This window comes from Cynocephalus volans, chromosome X (assembly GCF_027409185.1).
Source record: "Cynocephalus volans isolate mCynVol1 chromosome X, mCynVol1.pri, whole genome shotgun sequence".
Lineage (NCBI taxonomy): Eukaryota > Metazoa > Chordata > Mammalia > Dermoptera > Cynocephalidae > Cynocephalus > Cynocephalus volans.
In genome coordinates this window covers 9,899,336-9,917,061 of record NC_084478.1, presented here as the reverse complement: position 1 = coordinate 9,917,061, position 17,726 = coordinate 9,899,336, and the positions used below count along the sequence as shown (strand labels likewise).

The 17,726-nt window shown below is 48.4% G+C and overlaps 1 protein-coding gene across 1 annotated transcript in view; it reads right to left on the bottom strand.

Annotated features, from left to right (window-relative positions):
- LOC134367152 (G-protein coupled receptor 143-like) overlaps positions 1 to 13,624 on the bottom strand; it is a 188,941-nt gene extending 175,317 nt beyond the window's left edge. The window contains exons 1-3 of the mRNA XM_063083797.1: positions 13,612 to 13,624; positions 11,442 to 11,551; positions 10,327 to 10,421 (exon numbers count right to left, since the gene is read on the bottom strand). Of these exons, the coding sequence (XP_062939867.1) occupies positions 10,327 to 10,421; positions 11,442 to 11,551; positions 13,612 to 13,624 (218 nt within the window). The remainder of the gene's footprint in view (positions 1 to 10,326; positions 10,422 to 11,441; positions 11,552 to 13,611) is intronic.
- Between the last annotated feature and the right edge of the window lie 4,102 nt (positions 13,625 to 17,726).

The window sequence follows — 17,726 nt, the reverse complement described above, 5'->3', positions numbered from 1 at the left end:
TATCGTGGGACTTTTCTTCATAGCCACGTGAGCTAATTCTCCTAATAAATCCCTCTCATATAATTATAATGTATTCTATTGATTCTGTCTCTCTGGAGATCCCTGACTAGTACACTTGGTGGCATCCACATCATGTTAAGTGTTCAGGCTGGCAGAACATGAGAGCTGTGGAGGTATGGCAGCCTCCACCCCAATTTCAGAGGATGTACAGAAAAGCCTGGGGGCCCAGGCAGATACCTGCCACACATGTGGAGCCACTGCAGAAGCCATCTACTAGAGCAATGCCAAGCAGGAAAGTGGGATCGGAGCTCCCACAGAGACCCCCCCAACAGAGAAATGTCTAGGAGAGCCAACACAGCAGGGCTACCACCAGGACCCCAGAGCTGTAGGGCCACTGGCAACATGGAACACCCACCTGGAAAAGCTGCAGGCACCAGTGCAGCTCAATGGGCTATGCCTTGCACAGCACTGGGAGTGTGGCTGCCCAGTGCTTTGGGGGCCCAGATGCTCCATTGTGCCCAAGATGCAGGACTTGGAGTCAAAGAAGATTATTTTGGAGCTTTAAGACTTAATGTCTATCCTGATGTGCTTTGGGCTTGTTTGGGGCCTGTTTCTCCTTTCTTCTGGCCTACTCCTCCCTTTTGAAATGGGAATGTGTAGCCAGTGTCTGTTCCACTATTGTATCTTGGAAGTAGATAAATTTGGTTTTGATTTTTACAGGTTCGTGGCTGGAAGTTTTGCCTTTGGTCTCAGATGAGACTTTGGACTTTGAAGTTGGTGCTGGAACAAGCTAAGACTTTTGGGACTGCTGGGATGGAATAATTGTATTTGTATGTGACAGTGACATGAGTTTTGGGGGGCCAGGGGCAGAATGATAGTTTGGATGTCTTGCCCCCACCAAAACTCACATGGAAATCTGACCCCAATGTGGCAGTGTTGGGAGCTGTTTGAGTCATGGGGTGGATCCATCATGAATGGATTAATGCTCTCCCTGGGGCAGGGGGGATTAATGAGTGAGTTCTCACTCTATTAGTTCCCATGAAAGCTCGTTGCTTAAAAAGACCCTGGCACCTCCTCTCTCTCTCTCTTGCTTCCTCTTGCCATGTGATCTGCTTGTGCCCACCAGCTGCCTGCTACTTTCAGCCATGAGTAGAAGGAGCCTGAGGCCCGTGACATATGCAGCTGTCCCAGAATCATAAGCCAAATAAACCCCAGTTCTTTATAAATCACCCACTCTCGGGTATTCTGTTATGCTTTCTATTACTTATGATATCAGGCTGGCTATTGAGTTTGAGGACAGTAAGGACAGGAAATTTGAGGACAGAATGTAGGAGGACAGGGAGTGTGAGGAGAAGTTTGAGGACAGGAAGTATGAGACAGGAAGTGCAAAGACAGGAAATGTGAGGACAGTTTGAGGACAGGAAGTTCAAGGACAGTTAGTGTGAGGACAGTTGGACTACCAGAAATATGAGATAGGAAGTTCAAGGACAGGAAGTTCGAAGACAGGAAGTATGAGACAGGAAGTTCAAGGACAGGAAGTGTAAGGACAGTTGGAGGACAGGAAGTATAAGACAGTAAGTTCAAGGACAGGAAGTGTGGGGACACGAAGTTTGAGGACTGGGAGTTTGCAGACATGAAGTGTGAGATCAGTTGAAGGAGAGGAAGTATGACAGGAAGTTCAAGGACAGGAAGTTCGAGGACAGGAATTGTGAGGACAGGAAGTATTAGAACAGGAAGTTCCAGGACAGGAAGGAAGACAGGAAGTTTGAAGACAGTTAAGGAGACCCCAGCAATGGGGTCATCTTGTGCTCAGGAAGGTTGGAAATATTTGCTGGACCATCAGTATGGTCACTCTAGGAACTTCATTTGGCTGCACATTATTTAGAGAAGAGGGGCCAATGATAGGAGAGTCTTCCTACACTCATAACCTATACGCACAGCCTTCAGGTATGTGCAAAGGTAATGCTGAGTTCAAAGGAATGAAGCATTGACATACGCAACAATGTGAATGGACCTCAAAACATCATGCTGAGTGAAAGAAGCCAGATGCAGAAAACCACATATCACATGATTCCATTTATATGAAATGTCCAGAAGAGGCAAATGCATGGAGACAGAAAGTAGATTAGTGGTTGCCAGGGGATAGGGTATGGGGGGATGGAGAGTGACTGGTAATGGGTTCTGGGGTTGTGGAAATGTTCTAGGGTTAGTAGTTATACTAGTAAATATATTTTGTGAATGCAATAGACAGCACTGAATCTTCCATTCTAAAGGGTGAATGTTATGGTATATGAATTATATCTCAATCAAAAGAACAACATAGAGTTGTGTCAGAGTGATGAATCTCACTCAATGTCCACTGGCTGAGTGTTTACTGAGCAAAGTTTCTGCCTGCTGTAGGCACTGGAAACACTAAGAGCAACACAAAGCCCTGCCCTCATGGGGTGACAATCTTGAGAGGGTGACATATAAGAAGCAATGTCCTTGCCCCTCTGGCTGCGGAGGAGGCAGCCACAGAAGCCCTGGCTTAGGTGAAGAAGATTTTACATGAAATCAAGTTCAGAGCTGTGATTAATCTAAGAGGCGAGCTGATGTTTATAAGAGAAAGTGGCCAAACACTTCGGATAGCCCCAATAAGGGCCCCCAAAGACGTCCACGTCCTCATCTCCAGAGCCTGTGAATATGTTCTGTTACATGGCAAAAGAGACTTTGCAGATGTGATGAAGTTAAGTATTTTTGAGATGGAGAGATCAACCTGGATTATTCGTGTGGGCCCAATGTCACCTGATGAGTCCACAAAAGCAGAGAGGCTTTACCAACTGCACAGAACGAGAGAGAATGGAAGTGTGAAGACTTGACCCAGCATTGCTGGCTGGCTTCGAAGACAGAGGAAGAGGCCACAGCCAAGGAATGGGGGCAGGTTCTAGAAGCTGGGAGCATGGTGTGGCTGGAGCAGGGAGAATGAATGAAGGAGGATAGAGGGAGGACTTGTGGTGAGGTCCCTGTGGGTCACAGGATGGTGTTGGCTTTTGTCTAAGTATATTGAGAATGCACTGGAAGACTCATCATTTTTTCAAAAAAAGTACTGCAATAAAGAACAGTCTTAAAGTTTACAAAACACAGAATATGAAGGCTGGGTGGCTGGCTCAGTTGGTTAGAGCACAGCCTTGTAACACCAAGGTCAAGGGTTCAGATGCCTGCACCTGCCAACCACCAAAAAAACAAAACAAAACAGAATCTGAAGAAAAATTCAGTAAGAAAGTGGGGAGGTAGCTTTGGGAAGAAATCAGCCAGTGGCTGTGACTCCAAGTTTTGGGGGAGATGACAGAAAGGGAAGAAAAGGGAAGATTCTTGGTTTTGTCTGGTCTCTGTTTACCGCCTGAATCTCCGACATGGAAGTGAATCCAGTTGGGTCTGGAGCTAAACTTGCCCTAAATCTGGGGCTTCCCAGAAGAAGGACATGAACCAGGGGCCCTGTCCTTGGGCCCTGCATCCCCCAGGGAGACCTAAGGCCACATCAGTGCGGGCTTCACCTGATAAGTAAGGAGCTCCTATCCCCACTCCTTCCCAAAGCCACCTCTACCTAACATGCAAGTGCAACCATCTGAATGCTCAGTCCAAACAGGAAGGAGTCCAGACTCGAGAGACCGGTGGTTATTAGATCATCCACGAGAGCAGGGGTTCCCTTTCTTCCTTCCCCACCTCCCCAGTCCCCATTCCCTGCATAGTTAACATTCCTGGACAGTCCGCATCACTCCTCTTTGTGCTTCAGTACACCCCACCCTGTTTCCCCACAGGATCTGAGGCACCGCCTTGCACAAGCAGCTGGGAAGAGGGAGCGTAGCACAGGCAGAGCTGACTGACTGGTCCAGCACCGCCTTCGCTTGGCCTCTTCTGTCTGATGGGACCCCGGGGGGCCAGGGATCCATCAGACGTGCCAGCCATCATTCCTAATTCCACCAGACTCCTGGAAAGTAGCGTGACCCCCATCTCATTGGGATTTTAACTCAGAAAGATAAGCTGTGTAGACAAAGGGAGCAGTCAGGGATCTGAGTGGGATAGGATGCCCCTCTATAATGAGATGAGAGGGAAGAGACACGGAATTGCACACAGGGGAATGAGCTTCAAAAGGAGAAATATTTTGTAGCTAGCTGTCTGGGCGGCCATAAGGGACCGACTCCAACATATTTTGCCTCCCACATTGGAAGCAGTGCCAGGAGGAGCCCTTCCTTGGCCTTCCAGGGGCTGGGAGCATGTCGGGTGTGTCTGAGCAATGCGGGGTCCTGCCCAGGAGGCGCAGATACCCAGTGGAGTGGCTTTCAGCAAAGGGCTGGAGCACTAAGAGTGCACAGTCTCTCATTCCAGACCCTACCCTTGGGCTGCACGACAATTGTGGGCTGAGGTGGGACAGCGGGCAGGCCTGAGACCAGGCAAGTCTCGGGCTGGAGCTCACCAAAGCCCGGTCAATGGTTTCCTGCCCCCAAACAGGCGTGCAGGATAGGGCTCAGGTGCGGCCCAGTTATGCAGCGGCAGCCACACCAATAACTTAGGCATCCAGCACTGAGCTTCAAGTGCTTCAAAAGCATCTTGAGGAGTCAGGACAATGGCAGAAGACATCAAGACCAAAATCAAGAATTACAAGATTGCTCCTTCTGACAGCCACTTCCCCATCCAGAACCAGACCAGAACTACCTGGACTTCCACCGCTGCAAGAAGGCAATGACCACTAAAAAAGCAATGTTTCTGTGTGTGAGTGGTACCACTGTATGTACATGTACCTCTACCTGATAGCCTGAGTCTCAGCTTGGGATGACTATTGGGCACATTTCCTGAGAAGATCTGATCTGGCTGCACCTCACCTCTCCTCTGTCTTCTGTCCTTCTCCTGGGGTGTGGTAAAGGGAGACCTACCCTGGGACCCTGAAGCATGACTTAACTAATAATAAAAACACATTGGAAACCTGTGAAAATAAATAAATAATAACTGAGGCTTCTGAAATACCCATGGGGTGAGAGTCTGAGCTCCAACCCAGCTCCAAGCATCCAGGCCCCAGCTGAAGACCACAGTTCCTTCGTCCAACCCCTGGACAGCTTCCACGTCCAAGTGAGTGAAAGTCCTCCTTAGACCCTCTTTATTCTCACACTGTCATTTTCTTAGAGCAAGTAGTGACTTCAATTCAAGTCACTTTTCAAAGATCCCAAGCACCTTCTGTTATTGTTTAACACCTGTATATCCCACAACCTGAAACCAGAGTAGCAGTTTAAATTTTAATTTTATATCTACCTTAATGACATTTGTTAAGATTTGGATTACAAGAACAAATACTCCTGTGCCAAAGAAAATAGCTAAGTACTGAAAGGATCTGGAAGAGAGTCTGGAGTTTAATCCAGACACACTTTCAAATTGCAGCCCCTACCCTGGAATACAGAAGGACACTACCGTCCCCACCAGCTGCGGTCTCTCAACAGCCACCTGCAGAATGAACCCCACCCCAGGCAAGCTGGCTCCTACAGAGAAGCTACGGAGGCTTCTCATCCCACACTCTCAGCTGTGGCTCAAACCATCCAGGGGGATCCTCTTGGAGACCCCACACCCAGGCTCCAGGAAGTACAACTTCCACCAGGTAGGGGTGAGGACTTGGTCTCCACAGCCACTGAGCAGCTGTCTTCTTTCTCTGCTGTGTAGCGTGTTCCTCTTTGATGGGAGAGCCTACCTCACTCGCAACAGACAGTCATCCTAGTACTGGAAACCTGCCCTTGCTCTTGCCCCTCGGAGGCAAGATGTTTGGATGTCTCACCTTGAATGTGCACCTTCTGCATGATGGTGGGTCCTCAGAAGCTAGGCTCTGCCCAGTATCCTTTAGTCTCTGGCACCCATCATCCTGCCTACCTGAACACTGAGCTGCAAAATGTATTTGCAAACACTCACCTGGGTGTGAGGAGGGCTTCCTGATTGCCTCTCCTGGTCTCTCAGGGCTCGTCTGTCCTCTGGGTACAGACAGTGCCCACCCTGTCCCATCTGGCCCCATCTCCCTTGCATCCCCACCATTGGTGATGGTGAAGTAATGCATCCTCCTATGACAACAGGAGTAATGCACTTCTTCCAGCTGCTGCCAGCACTCCAAGGCTCTTCTTATCTCCATAACTGGTGGTCTATGAGACCTCTAATTTTGTCGTTGCTCTGATCCCTCCAAATCTGATTGAGGGAATGGTTGGAGACACACCATTGCATAGGCTGCAGGAACAAGGCCTTCCCATGCTGCTAGTTGCCTACCCAAAGCCATTCTCTCCTTTATCTTTACTAACTTGTCACACAGAGCAGTGACATGCTTGGCTAGCAGACTATGCTTCCTACCTCTTCCAGCAGCTAAGTGTGACCACATGTACTACTCTGTTTTCTGTTGCTGATAACAAAATACCTGAAACTGTGTAATTTATAAAGAAATGAAATGTATTTCTTACAGTTTGGAGGATGGGAAGTCCAAGTCCAGGGGGCATATCTGGTGAGGACCTTCTACTGGGTGGGAACTCTCTACAGAGTCCATGGCAATGCAGGAAATCACATGGCAAGAGCGCATCTAACATGCTCACTCACTCTCCTTATGAAGCCCCCAGTCTACTTCCTGACAACCCATTAAACTATTAACCCATTACTCCATGAATGAATGAACCCAGGCATGTGGGCACAGTCCTCACAATCCAATCACCTTTTAAAGGCCCCACCTCTCAAATGCCATATTGAGGATTAAGTTCCACATGAACTTTGGAGGGGACATTCAGACCATAGCACCACGAAACTAAGTTCTGGCCAAGAATATGTAAGTAGCTTTGTGTGAAACTTCCAGAGATGCTGCTTAAAACTGGCTCAGGGGAAATGGGCCCTTTCTGTATCAACCTCTTCCTCCTTCTTGCTGCTTGGAATGCAGGTGTGATGGCGGGGGCACCAGCAGATATACTGGGCCATGACACCTTGAGGATGGAAGTCAAACAATAGGCTGGTGGAGCAGGGTGGTAAAAGAAGCCTGAGTTTCTGATGTCCATCAGAAGAACCCTGGATTGCCCACCTCTGGGCTCCTTTAGCATGAAAGAGAAGTTCTATCATGTTTAAGACACTATTATTTTATGTATTTTATGCAGCCAAAAAGAATCCTCACTGATCCACCTGGTTGGCTGCCTTTGGCTTTGACCATCTTCTCTGCAGTATTTTCACAGCCAGGCATATCTGTGTTCCATACAGATGTGTAAGAGTTTGGTAGATAAGTTTAAAAAAAAAAAAAAAAAGGAAGGAAAAAGCATAAAAAATGAAGTAAGCACTAAACCACAGGCCAGAGAGATCAAAGATAATGATGATGTGACACATCTAAGGGACATCAATGGTTTTAGAAGAGGGATCTATCTAGACTACCCAATATATTCTACAATCTGCATATAATCTCTATTTGTTTACTGATATTTGTTTTAAGAGTGAATTTATCCAACAAGTGGTGCTGGAACAAAGCGATACCCATATGGAAACAATAAAGATGGACCCATTCCTCACTTGTACACAAAAATTAACTCAAAATGGACCTAAATATACTTTGTAGTGCATTGAATTATGTTCCCCCAAAATTCACTGAAGCTTGAAATGTGTCCCCCAAGTTTCATGTATTAGAAACTTGACCCCCACTGTGACCGTTAAGCAGTAGGAAGTCCTATTATGGTAATTGTAAGGTGGGGCCTTGAAGAGGTGATTAGATTGTAGGACCGTGCAGTAGTGAATGGATTAGTAATGGTGGTCAGAGGCGTGATTCTGAGGGCTTTAAAAGGAGAGAGAATGAGGAAGTTGGTCTCTTGTTCTCTCTGCTCTGCTATTTCACAAAGTGATACCCACATCACTGAAGTCACCACCAAGATCCTCACCAGATGTGTTCCCTGGACTTTGGATGTCCCAGGCTCAGAAACTGTAAGCAATAAATTTCGTGTTCTTTATAAATTGCCCAGTTCTGTGTATTTTGTTATAAGCAGCAGAAATGGACTAATGCAGACTGAATGGAAGTGTTTGAACCATAAGAAAACATAGGTATAAATCTTTGTGACCTTGGGTTAGGCAATAGTTTCTTAAATATGCCGCAAGAGCATAATAAACCAAAGAAAAACAATTTTAAATTGGACTTCATGAAAATGAAAAGCTCTTGTGCTTCAAAAGATACCACGAAGTAAGTGGAAAAACAACATACAGAATGGGAGAAAAACTTTGCAGATCACATATCTAATAAGGTACTTGTATCTAGAATATATAATGGACTCTTACAACTCCATAATAAAAAGACAAATAATCCAATTTAAAAATGGGCAAAGCAGTTGAATAGACATTTCTACAAGAAGGTATGCAAATGGCCAGCAAGCACACAAAAAGATGATCAACGTTATTAGCCACATGCTGAAATCAAAACCACAATGAGTTACCACCTCACACACTCTAGGACAGCTAAAATTAAAACAAATGAACAGATAAGAAGTGTTAGCGAGGCTGGGGAGAAACTGGAACTCTCATACACTGCTGGCAAAATGGTGCAGTCACTTTGGAAGGCAGTTTAGCAGTTTCTTACAAGATTATACCTAGAGTTACCATGTGGTTCAGCAACTCCACTCCCAGGTGTATACCCAGGAGTATATGATGAAAACATGTTCACACAAACACTAGTATACAAATGTTCATTGAAGCATTATTCCTAATATTAAGCACAATGGAAACACCCTAAATGCTCATCAACTGATAAATGAAAAAACAAAATATAGCATATTCATACACCGGAATGTTATTCAGCAATAAAAAGGAATTGTCTTAGCCTATTTGGGCTGCTGGAACAAAATACCACAAACTGGGTGGCTTATAAACAACAGATGTTATATTTATCACAGTTCTGGAGGCTGGAGGTACAAGATCAAGGTGCTGGCAGATTCAGTGTCTGGTGAGGGCCCCCTTCTGGATCACAGATGACACTTTCTGTCTCCTCACACACTGGAAGGGACAAGACTACTCTCTGGGGTCTCGTTTATAAAAGCACTAACCACATTCACAAGGACTCCACCTTCCCGATCTAATCACCTCTCCAAAAGCCCTACCTCCTAACACCATTTCAACATACAAATTTGGGGGGACACAAATATTCAGGTCATAGTAGGAATACAGTACTGACACTTGCTACAACATGGATAAACCTTGAAAATATTATGCTGTTTAAAAAGCCACACACACAAGGTCACATATTTTATGATTACATTTAAAGGAAATGTCCAGAACACGCAAATCCGGGGAGACAGAAAGTAGATTTGGGGTTGCCAGAGGCTGGAAGGATGGTAGAATGGTGAGTGACTGGTAACTGGCACAGTGATTCTTCTGGGGATGTTTAGAACATCATAAAATTAAATGATGGTGATGGTTGCATAACAGTATGAATATACTAAAAACTGCTGGATTTTACACTTTTTAACGTGTGAACTTTATAAAATTGTTGATAGAAAGCACGCAGGGGCTCCATCCAAAGGGGACCTGATTCAAGCAGACCATGAACTTGGTGGGGGACAAATGCTTCCTGGACTTGGAGCCAGAAGACCTGGATGCTCGCCTTGCCCTTCTGTGTCCAGCTCGTCTGTCACACAAGTTCTCTCGTGTGTTGCTCTTTCCTCAACACACATTCACGTCCCAGCTACAGTAACAGCGACACCTACGGAGAGCCTGCTACGTGCCAGGCACTGTCCATGTACACATTTCACTGAGTTTACTTGCTCCTGCCAGTGGCCTTATGAGGTGGGTACCATTTAACAGCTGAGGAAACAGAAGTCCAGAGAGGTTAAGCAATTTGCCAACAGTCACACAGCTACCGAGCACTTGGGCAGGAGTTCAAAGCCACCAGTGCCCAACTTACTAGCCACTGTGTGATCCCCTCCAGACAGCCACCTGCAACTCCAGGGTCTCAATTCCGTGTTTAACATAAAGTGTCAATATATTCTCAGAAGAATGTTTTTCCTCTGACCTTTGTATACAATCAAAAATTGCTTATATTCGCACCAATCCTTTTTTAGTATTTCTTCAGTTCCAAATATTTAATTTCTTGAATTACTTATTTTCCAGGTTTTGAACTCCTCAATAGTTTGAATCTGCCTTTGGCCTCTGACACAAATGAGCTGTCATAGATGTTTCTGGGTGGAGGGGCCAGATAATAGTTTGACTGAGGGCACCTGCCCTACTGCAAAACACTTGCAAATGCTCGGTGGTAGCTCCACACTTCCCTCATGAGATGGAACTAGGGCAGAAATCCCTGCTCATTTTGGCAGCACATACCTCAGTCCTGCCGATCTCCATATCACGAGGTAGGCATCCACTGCGTAGCAGAACAGCCACCAGAAGCAGGCGCTGTACAACAGCTGGATCCACATCTGCAAGCAGGAAGAGCCCAGCATCAAAGCTTCCGCAGACAGGCATGAGATGTCCAGCCCATCCGTGAGATGACAGGCAACACAGGAAGGCTCCTGGCACACATGTGGACGCGGTCTCTGGAACTGAGGGCCGGCTGTGGCCTCTGTCCTCTGTCTGCTCAGCTGGACCTCACTGACAAACCCACTTTCTGGCACACTTGCAGGCACAGTAGACAAGGCTCCAAGAAGTGCAGTTTAAACTGGCATGAGGGTTCTAGGGGCTCGGAAGTAGAAGCTTTTTCTCTGGGAATGAATGAGTACAGGCAGAAAAGGCTCAGAAAGTCCTTCCAAGTAGAAGGGGATGGAAGGGGGCTCAGGGTGTTGGAAGATCACTAAGCCTTGCCGTTGTGGGCTGAGACAGATGCTTCATCAGGAGGCCATGGAAGGGAAGGAAGGAAGCGGGCAATTCTGCTACAGGACAGAGAATCAGCACCACCTGGGTAAGCTTTACATCACTCCCTTGAGCATCCACTTGGTGAACAGAGCATAACGTGTGCATGTGTATTATACATATTTATTTATTTCATGGTTTATAAACCATGAATATGTTTAGTATATGTTATTATTATATGTAACATAATATGTTTGAATATAAAATGTTTGTGTGATGTAAGTTAAACATAAAATGTTTATATGTTACCATTATATATATTTCAATATATTTCCTTCACTTAATTGATAATGTTTTTGTGTGCTTGTGGCTCCGTTTAGGGTAAGTAGGGTAAGGGCGCACACTTGTGCTTCCAGGGCTGAGGGTGGAGAAGCCGCACTTGCGTGTGCATCAGCATCCCCTGGAGGGTTTATTAAAACACAGACCTGGCTGGGCTCCAGCCAGAGTTCCTGATCAGTAGGTCTGGGGCATGGCCTGAGCCTTTGCGTTTCTAGCAGATGCCCAGGGGCTGCTGGGGCTGCCCTTTGAGGACAGCAGTGTGACAGGAACGCAGGTAGGGAGGAGAGGGGAACAATGGTGGGCGCACCTACCGCACTCCCCACGCAGAAAGTGGCAGGCCAGATGTCTGTTCCGTTCACATCGGAGATGTTCTCAACGAAATCTGGGAGTCCTAACCACGCCGAAGACCGGATTATGATACCTACGTGAGAATTAAATGATGCTTGGTGTCTGATCCTAATTCAAATCTAAAGCTGACTTTTGTTGCTTTGTACAGATAACAGATAGATAGATGGACAGACAGAGATATAGATAGATAGATAGATAGACAGACAGACAGACAGATAGACAACAGATATGATAGTGAGGAAGCTAGATAGATATGATAGAAGATAAACATGACACATAAAGATAGATGATAGATAGGAAGGGAAGAAGAGAGGGGAAGGGGAGGGGAGAGGATGGAAGGGACGAGAAGGGAATGGAAGGAAGTAAGAAAAATCCACACATATTGGAGTGTGCAGAGAGAGAGAAAGAAAAAAGACTGTGTTACTCAGAAAATAACTCTTATGATAGCAAAGCAATCCCAGGCACTCTGATTTCAAATTGAACAATCTTTGGCTACAATCTCGTCCCTAATTTTTTGTTTGTTTGTTTGTTTGCTTGGCATTGCAAAGTGATTTTCTGAATAGCAATCTGTACTTCTCAGCTGCAATTTTAATGTCCATGTTAATTATACCTCATATAAAAACGAATTATTCAAAAAGCACAGTTTGGAAGTTTAAATATATAGATCCTTCATTCTTTTTTAAAAAACTACATTTAAGATTTTCACAAATTAGCTCTCAATAATTTGCTTTTAACATTTATTATTTGTGAGTTTCCCTTGCTATTAGACTCAAATATCTAATGCTACTTAAAACAGCGCACACACTTACCGTACATATTATGGTTTTTTCATTAGGTAATACAATACCCTTTGTTTAAACATACACTATGTATTACACTACTAAAGGAGAACTGGGAACACTAAGACATACTATTTCTCATTATCAAGCCACTGCTAACAAAAATAATGCCTTTCTTCTGTATATAATTTTTGGCACATAGCACTCCTTTGAGCTCAATAAAAGCCCTATGAGGTAGGCATCGTATTTCTTATTTTTCTGTAAGGGGACAGGTCACCAGCCTTCTTCTGACTTCTGCTTTCTCCTCATTTGCCCACAACACTATCCACCACCCTTTCTAAGGCTAAAGGATGTACGCATAATATTTCACTAACCATCAAAAGATGTCTGGGTACACCTTTACTTCCAGATATTCAAGTTATAGAAACTAAGTTACTATTAAGATGCTTTTCCAAAACGACTTAGCAGAATCAGGAAGAAAAGCAGTTTTGATTGAATTAGCATGCACCCAAGTGATTTTACCCCTAATAAAAAGGAAATATTGCTTCCCTGTCTTATTCCTCAAGTCTGATAAAGTAACTTGAGGTTGCAAAGCATTTATTTGAAGTCAAGTTTCTTGAGCACCTTCAGTCACGTTTTTGGCACTCTGGGCAAGGGGACAGAACAGCTGGGCCCTAGACACACAGCCCTGTGCCCAGAAACTTGCACAAGGTGGGGTATGGAGGGCAGTTAGCAAATACCTAACAGCCTTCAAGGACAAACATTCTGCAAATACATGATTCCAAAATGGTCAGCCCCTATCACCCAATTGCCAGTGTGGACAGTATTTTGACCCCGATTCAAAGAAATCTATTGTACAAAACAAAAACAAAAAACAAAAAAAACATTTATGATACAACTAAACATACACTGATGACATTAAAGAATTGGTTTTAATCATTTTAAAGTGATAATGATATTAAGGTTATATATGTTTAAGACTCTTTGTCTTCTAGAGCTGTACACTGGAAACTGTAGGGATGAAATGATAAAAATTCTGGGATTTGCTTCAAATTAATCCAGTGAGGAGGGTGAGGAGGGGGTGTAGATGAGCTGAATGAAGGGTAAGGGGGATTTATTATATTCGTTTATATATCATTTACTACATTTACATATGCTGGAAATTTTCCAACATTAAAAGTTAAACAAAATGGCAAAATCTAGCTTAGATGTCTGTAAAAAGTGCCATGCTATAATTTAAAGCAGATGTTGGCAAACTTGTTCTGTAAAGGGCCAGATAGTAAATATTTCTGGCTTTGTCTGACCAGAACTTAACTTTGCATTTGCAGGGCAAAGGCAGCCCTAGACAACGCACAAACGCACAGCATAGCTGCGTTCCCATAAACTTTACTTATGGGCACTGACAATTAAACGTCATGTGACAGTCACATGGCAACATATACTATTCCTCTCTCGATTTTAAAAAACATTTAAAGATGTACACCCACTCTTAGCTCATGGGCCATAGGAAATGAGCAGCAAGCCGGATTCGGTCCTGGACAGCAGCTTGCGCACCTGTGGTGTAAAAACCAAACCTGAAAAACCGGGGCAGGGGAAGGATTTCAGATTTCAGGTTTAAAAACACGCGCGAGAAAATATATGGTGCAAAACAGAAAGGAATACACACACGCACACACCACCTGGTGGGTTAAGTACAGATCCATTACATTTTTTGCATTTTGCTTAACTGCACTGAAGTTTCCCGAGTAAGCAAACAACAGCAAACACCATAAACTGACTTTTTAAAACCAACGTCCCTGGGACATGAATTTTACCGACCATCGTATTTGCAGAATTCCCTAGAAAAGCACTCCTGGATGACCCCCTTTATCTGTGCTCAGATGTCCCGCCCAACCCGCGACTGAGAGCCCTAACCGGATCACCAGTACAGTCTGGGGCATTCACCCCACACAAAGCAGGGCCCCCAGCGGGGTGCGCGCCCTCACTACGCACCGAGCAGGACCTCTGCGAGGCGTGCGCCCTCACCCTGACACGGATAAGGTTTGGAGCTCTCGCCCCACACGCAGCAGGTCACCCTGACTTGGCACCCGAGCCCTCATCCCACAAAAAGCAGGAACTCCCAAAGGCCGCGCGCCCTCCCACCACCCAAAGCTGATGCCCTGCCCGGCGACACGCGAGCCCCGCTCTTCATAGAGCACGTACCCACAGCGGGCCGCGCGCCATCACACGGCAGGGGCACATCACCACCTCCCCACACTCGCGGACCGCGCGCTCGCACCCCTCAAGAACAGGTCCCGGACAGCGGACCGCAGGCCCCCACCCCACAGGGAGCAGGACCCCCGCGGGCCCTGTGATCTGCACCCGAATGGAGCATGATCCCACACCGCGGGACGTGCGACCTCAGTCTACACTGAGCGGGTCCCGACCGTGGAATGTGCGTTTCAAGCAGACACCTATAAAGTCTGTAGTCTTCAAAAGCACGAAGCACGTCTCCCAACCAGCCGCACGCCTGAAACCCGCACGCATGGGGCTTGTCCCCGCAAGGATCACGTGACCTCACCACGCAGGAGCAGGTCCCCCCTGTGGGCCGCGCACAGTCACCTCGACACCTGAAAGATCTAGAGACCACAATCCGCACGAAGCATGTACACCGGCAAGACGCGTGCCCTGACCCGGCACGCAGGAAGTACCCCCATGGGCCACGGTCCCTCACCCCACAGGAACAAGTCCCCCGCTGTGCCTCGGACCGCATGCACTCACCGCGGCAGGATCAGGTCGCCAACGTGGGTTGCGCGCCATTACCACTCACGGAGCAGGTCCCAGAATCCAGGGGAATGCCTTCACCACAGACGCTGAAGTTCCCCGCGCTGGCCATGTGCCCTTATCCCTCACTGAGAAGGTCACCCACCGGCCGTGAGCCCTCAGACCTTACGCTGGGCCCACGTTCCCGCCAGTGTCGCATCATCTCACTTCACAGGGAACGAGAATCCCGCGGGCCATATGCCCTCCCTCCAAATGGAGTATACTCGTCTACCGCGGGAAGCACGCCCTCCCTCTGCACTGAGCGGGTCCCTACGCGGTAGGGACGCACGCCTCAACTGGACACCTACCTGTAAGGCCTAGAGACCTCACTTCGAAAGGCGCAGGTCCGCACGGTGGGCCGCGCGTTCTTACCAGGATATGTATAAGATTTGGAGCCCTCACACTTCAAGGACCAGGTCCATCCCCGTGGGCCGAGCGCCTTCACCCTTTAAGAACATGTCGTCCCTAACAGACAGTGTGACCTCATCCCACAGGGAGCAGAACCCCCGTGGGCCGCGCGACCTCACCACTCAAGAGTTTGTCGCCACCAGGCAACCGTGGGACCTCACCCGACAGGGAGCAGTACCCCCGCGGGCCATGCGACCTGCACCCGGATGGAGCATGATGCCCAACTGCGGGACGCGCGACCTCCCTCCACACTGAGCGGGTCCCTATGGCGGGATGCATGCATCAAGGGGACACCAATAAAGTCTCTAGTCCTCAAACGCAATAAGCAGGTCTCCAAAAAGCTGGGCGCCCTCATGCTGCACGCACGGAGCATGTCCCCGGGAGGGTCATGTTACCTCACCACGCTTGAGCTGATACCCCCCGCAGGATGCGCACTGTCACCTGGACACCTACAAGAACTAGAGACCTTGATCCGCACGGAGCATGGACCCCGGCGTGACGCGCACCCTCACTCTGAACCGAGGAAGTAACCCCGTGCTCCACAGGCCCTCAACTCACAGGAACAAGTCCCCCGCTGTGCTTCGGACCGCATGCCCTCACCACGCAGGAGCAGTTCACCAACGCGGGTCCTTCGCCTTTAGCCCTCATGGAGCAGGTCCCAGAAGCCAGTAGAATGTCCTAACCCCAGACGGCGCAGTTCCCCACGCTGGCCTTTTCCCCTTATGGAGCACTGAGAACGTCACCCCATGGGCCGTCAGCCCTCATCCCCGTAAGCTTGGCCCACGTTCCCGCAAGTGTCGCATCATCTCACTTCACAAGGAACGAGACTCCGCGGGCCATATGCCCTCCCTCCAAATGGAGTATGCTCGCCAACCACGGGAAGCGCGCCCTCCCTCTGCACTGAGCGTGTCCGTACCGTGGGTTTCACGCCTCACCTGGACACCCGTAAGGCCTAGAGACCTCACTCCGAAAGGCCCAGCTCCGTACCGTGGGCTGCACGCCCTCACCAGGGCATGTATAAGATTTGGAGCCCTCACACTTCAAGGACCAGGTCCGTCCCTGCGGGCCGAGCACCTTGACCCTTCAAGCATATGTCGTCCCCAACAGATCGTGGGACCTCAAACCACAGGGAGCAGGACCCCAGCAGGACGGGTGCCCTCACCTCTGAAGAACATGTTGCCTCAAGCCGTCCTCGGGACCTCACCCCGCAGGGAGCAGGACCCCCACGTGCCGATCATCGTCATCCCTCATGAGCAGCTCACCCCAGAGGACCGCCACAGCAAGCAGGACCTCCGCGGGTGACGCGCGCACTCACCCCTCAAGAGCCGTTCGCCCCCAGCAGACCGCGGGACCTCACCCTACAGGAAGCAGGACCCACGCGGACCGCGCGCCCTGCAGCCGAATGGTGCATGATACCCCACTGCAGGACCCGTGACCTCACTCAACCATTGACGGGTCCCTAGAGTGGGACGCGTGCCTCAAGGGGACACGGGTAAAGTCTCTAGTCCCCCAACGCAGTAAGCAGGTCTCCAAACTGGCCGCGCACCCTCACCCCGCCTGCACCGAGCATGCCCCCTCCAGGGTCACCTGATCTCACCAACGCGGGTCCCGTGCCTTTAGCGCTGACAGAGCAGGTCCCAGAAGCAAGTGGAATGCCCTCAACCAAGACGGCGCAGCAGTTCCCCGCGCTGGTCTTTTACCCTTATGGCGCACTGAGAACGTCATACCAAGGGCTGTGAGCCCTCACACCATACACTTGGCCCACATTCCCACGAGTGTCGCATCATCTCACTTCACAGGGAACGAGACTCCCGCGGGCCGTATGTCCTCCATCCGAATGGACTATGCTCATCTACCTTGGGAAGCACACCCTGCTTCTGCACTGAGTAGGTGCCTACGTGGTAGGGACGCACGCCTCACCTGGACACCTACGTGTAAGGCCTAGAGACCTCACTCCGAAAGGCGCAGGTCCGCAACGTGGGCCACGTGCCCTCACCAGGACATGTATAAGATTTGTTGCCCTCACGCTTCATGGACTAGGTCCGTCCCCGTGGACCGAGCGCCTTCACTCTTTAAGAACATGTCGTCTCCAGCAGACCGTGCGACCTCACCCGACAGGGAGCAGGACCCCCGCGTGCCGCGCGCTCTCACCGGGACATGTATAAGATTTGTAGCCCTCATACTTCACCGACCAGTTACGTCCCCCCGGTCCGCATGCCCTCACCCCGTATGGAGCACGTACCCTGTGGGCCTGGCACC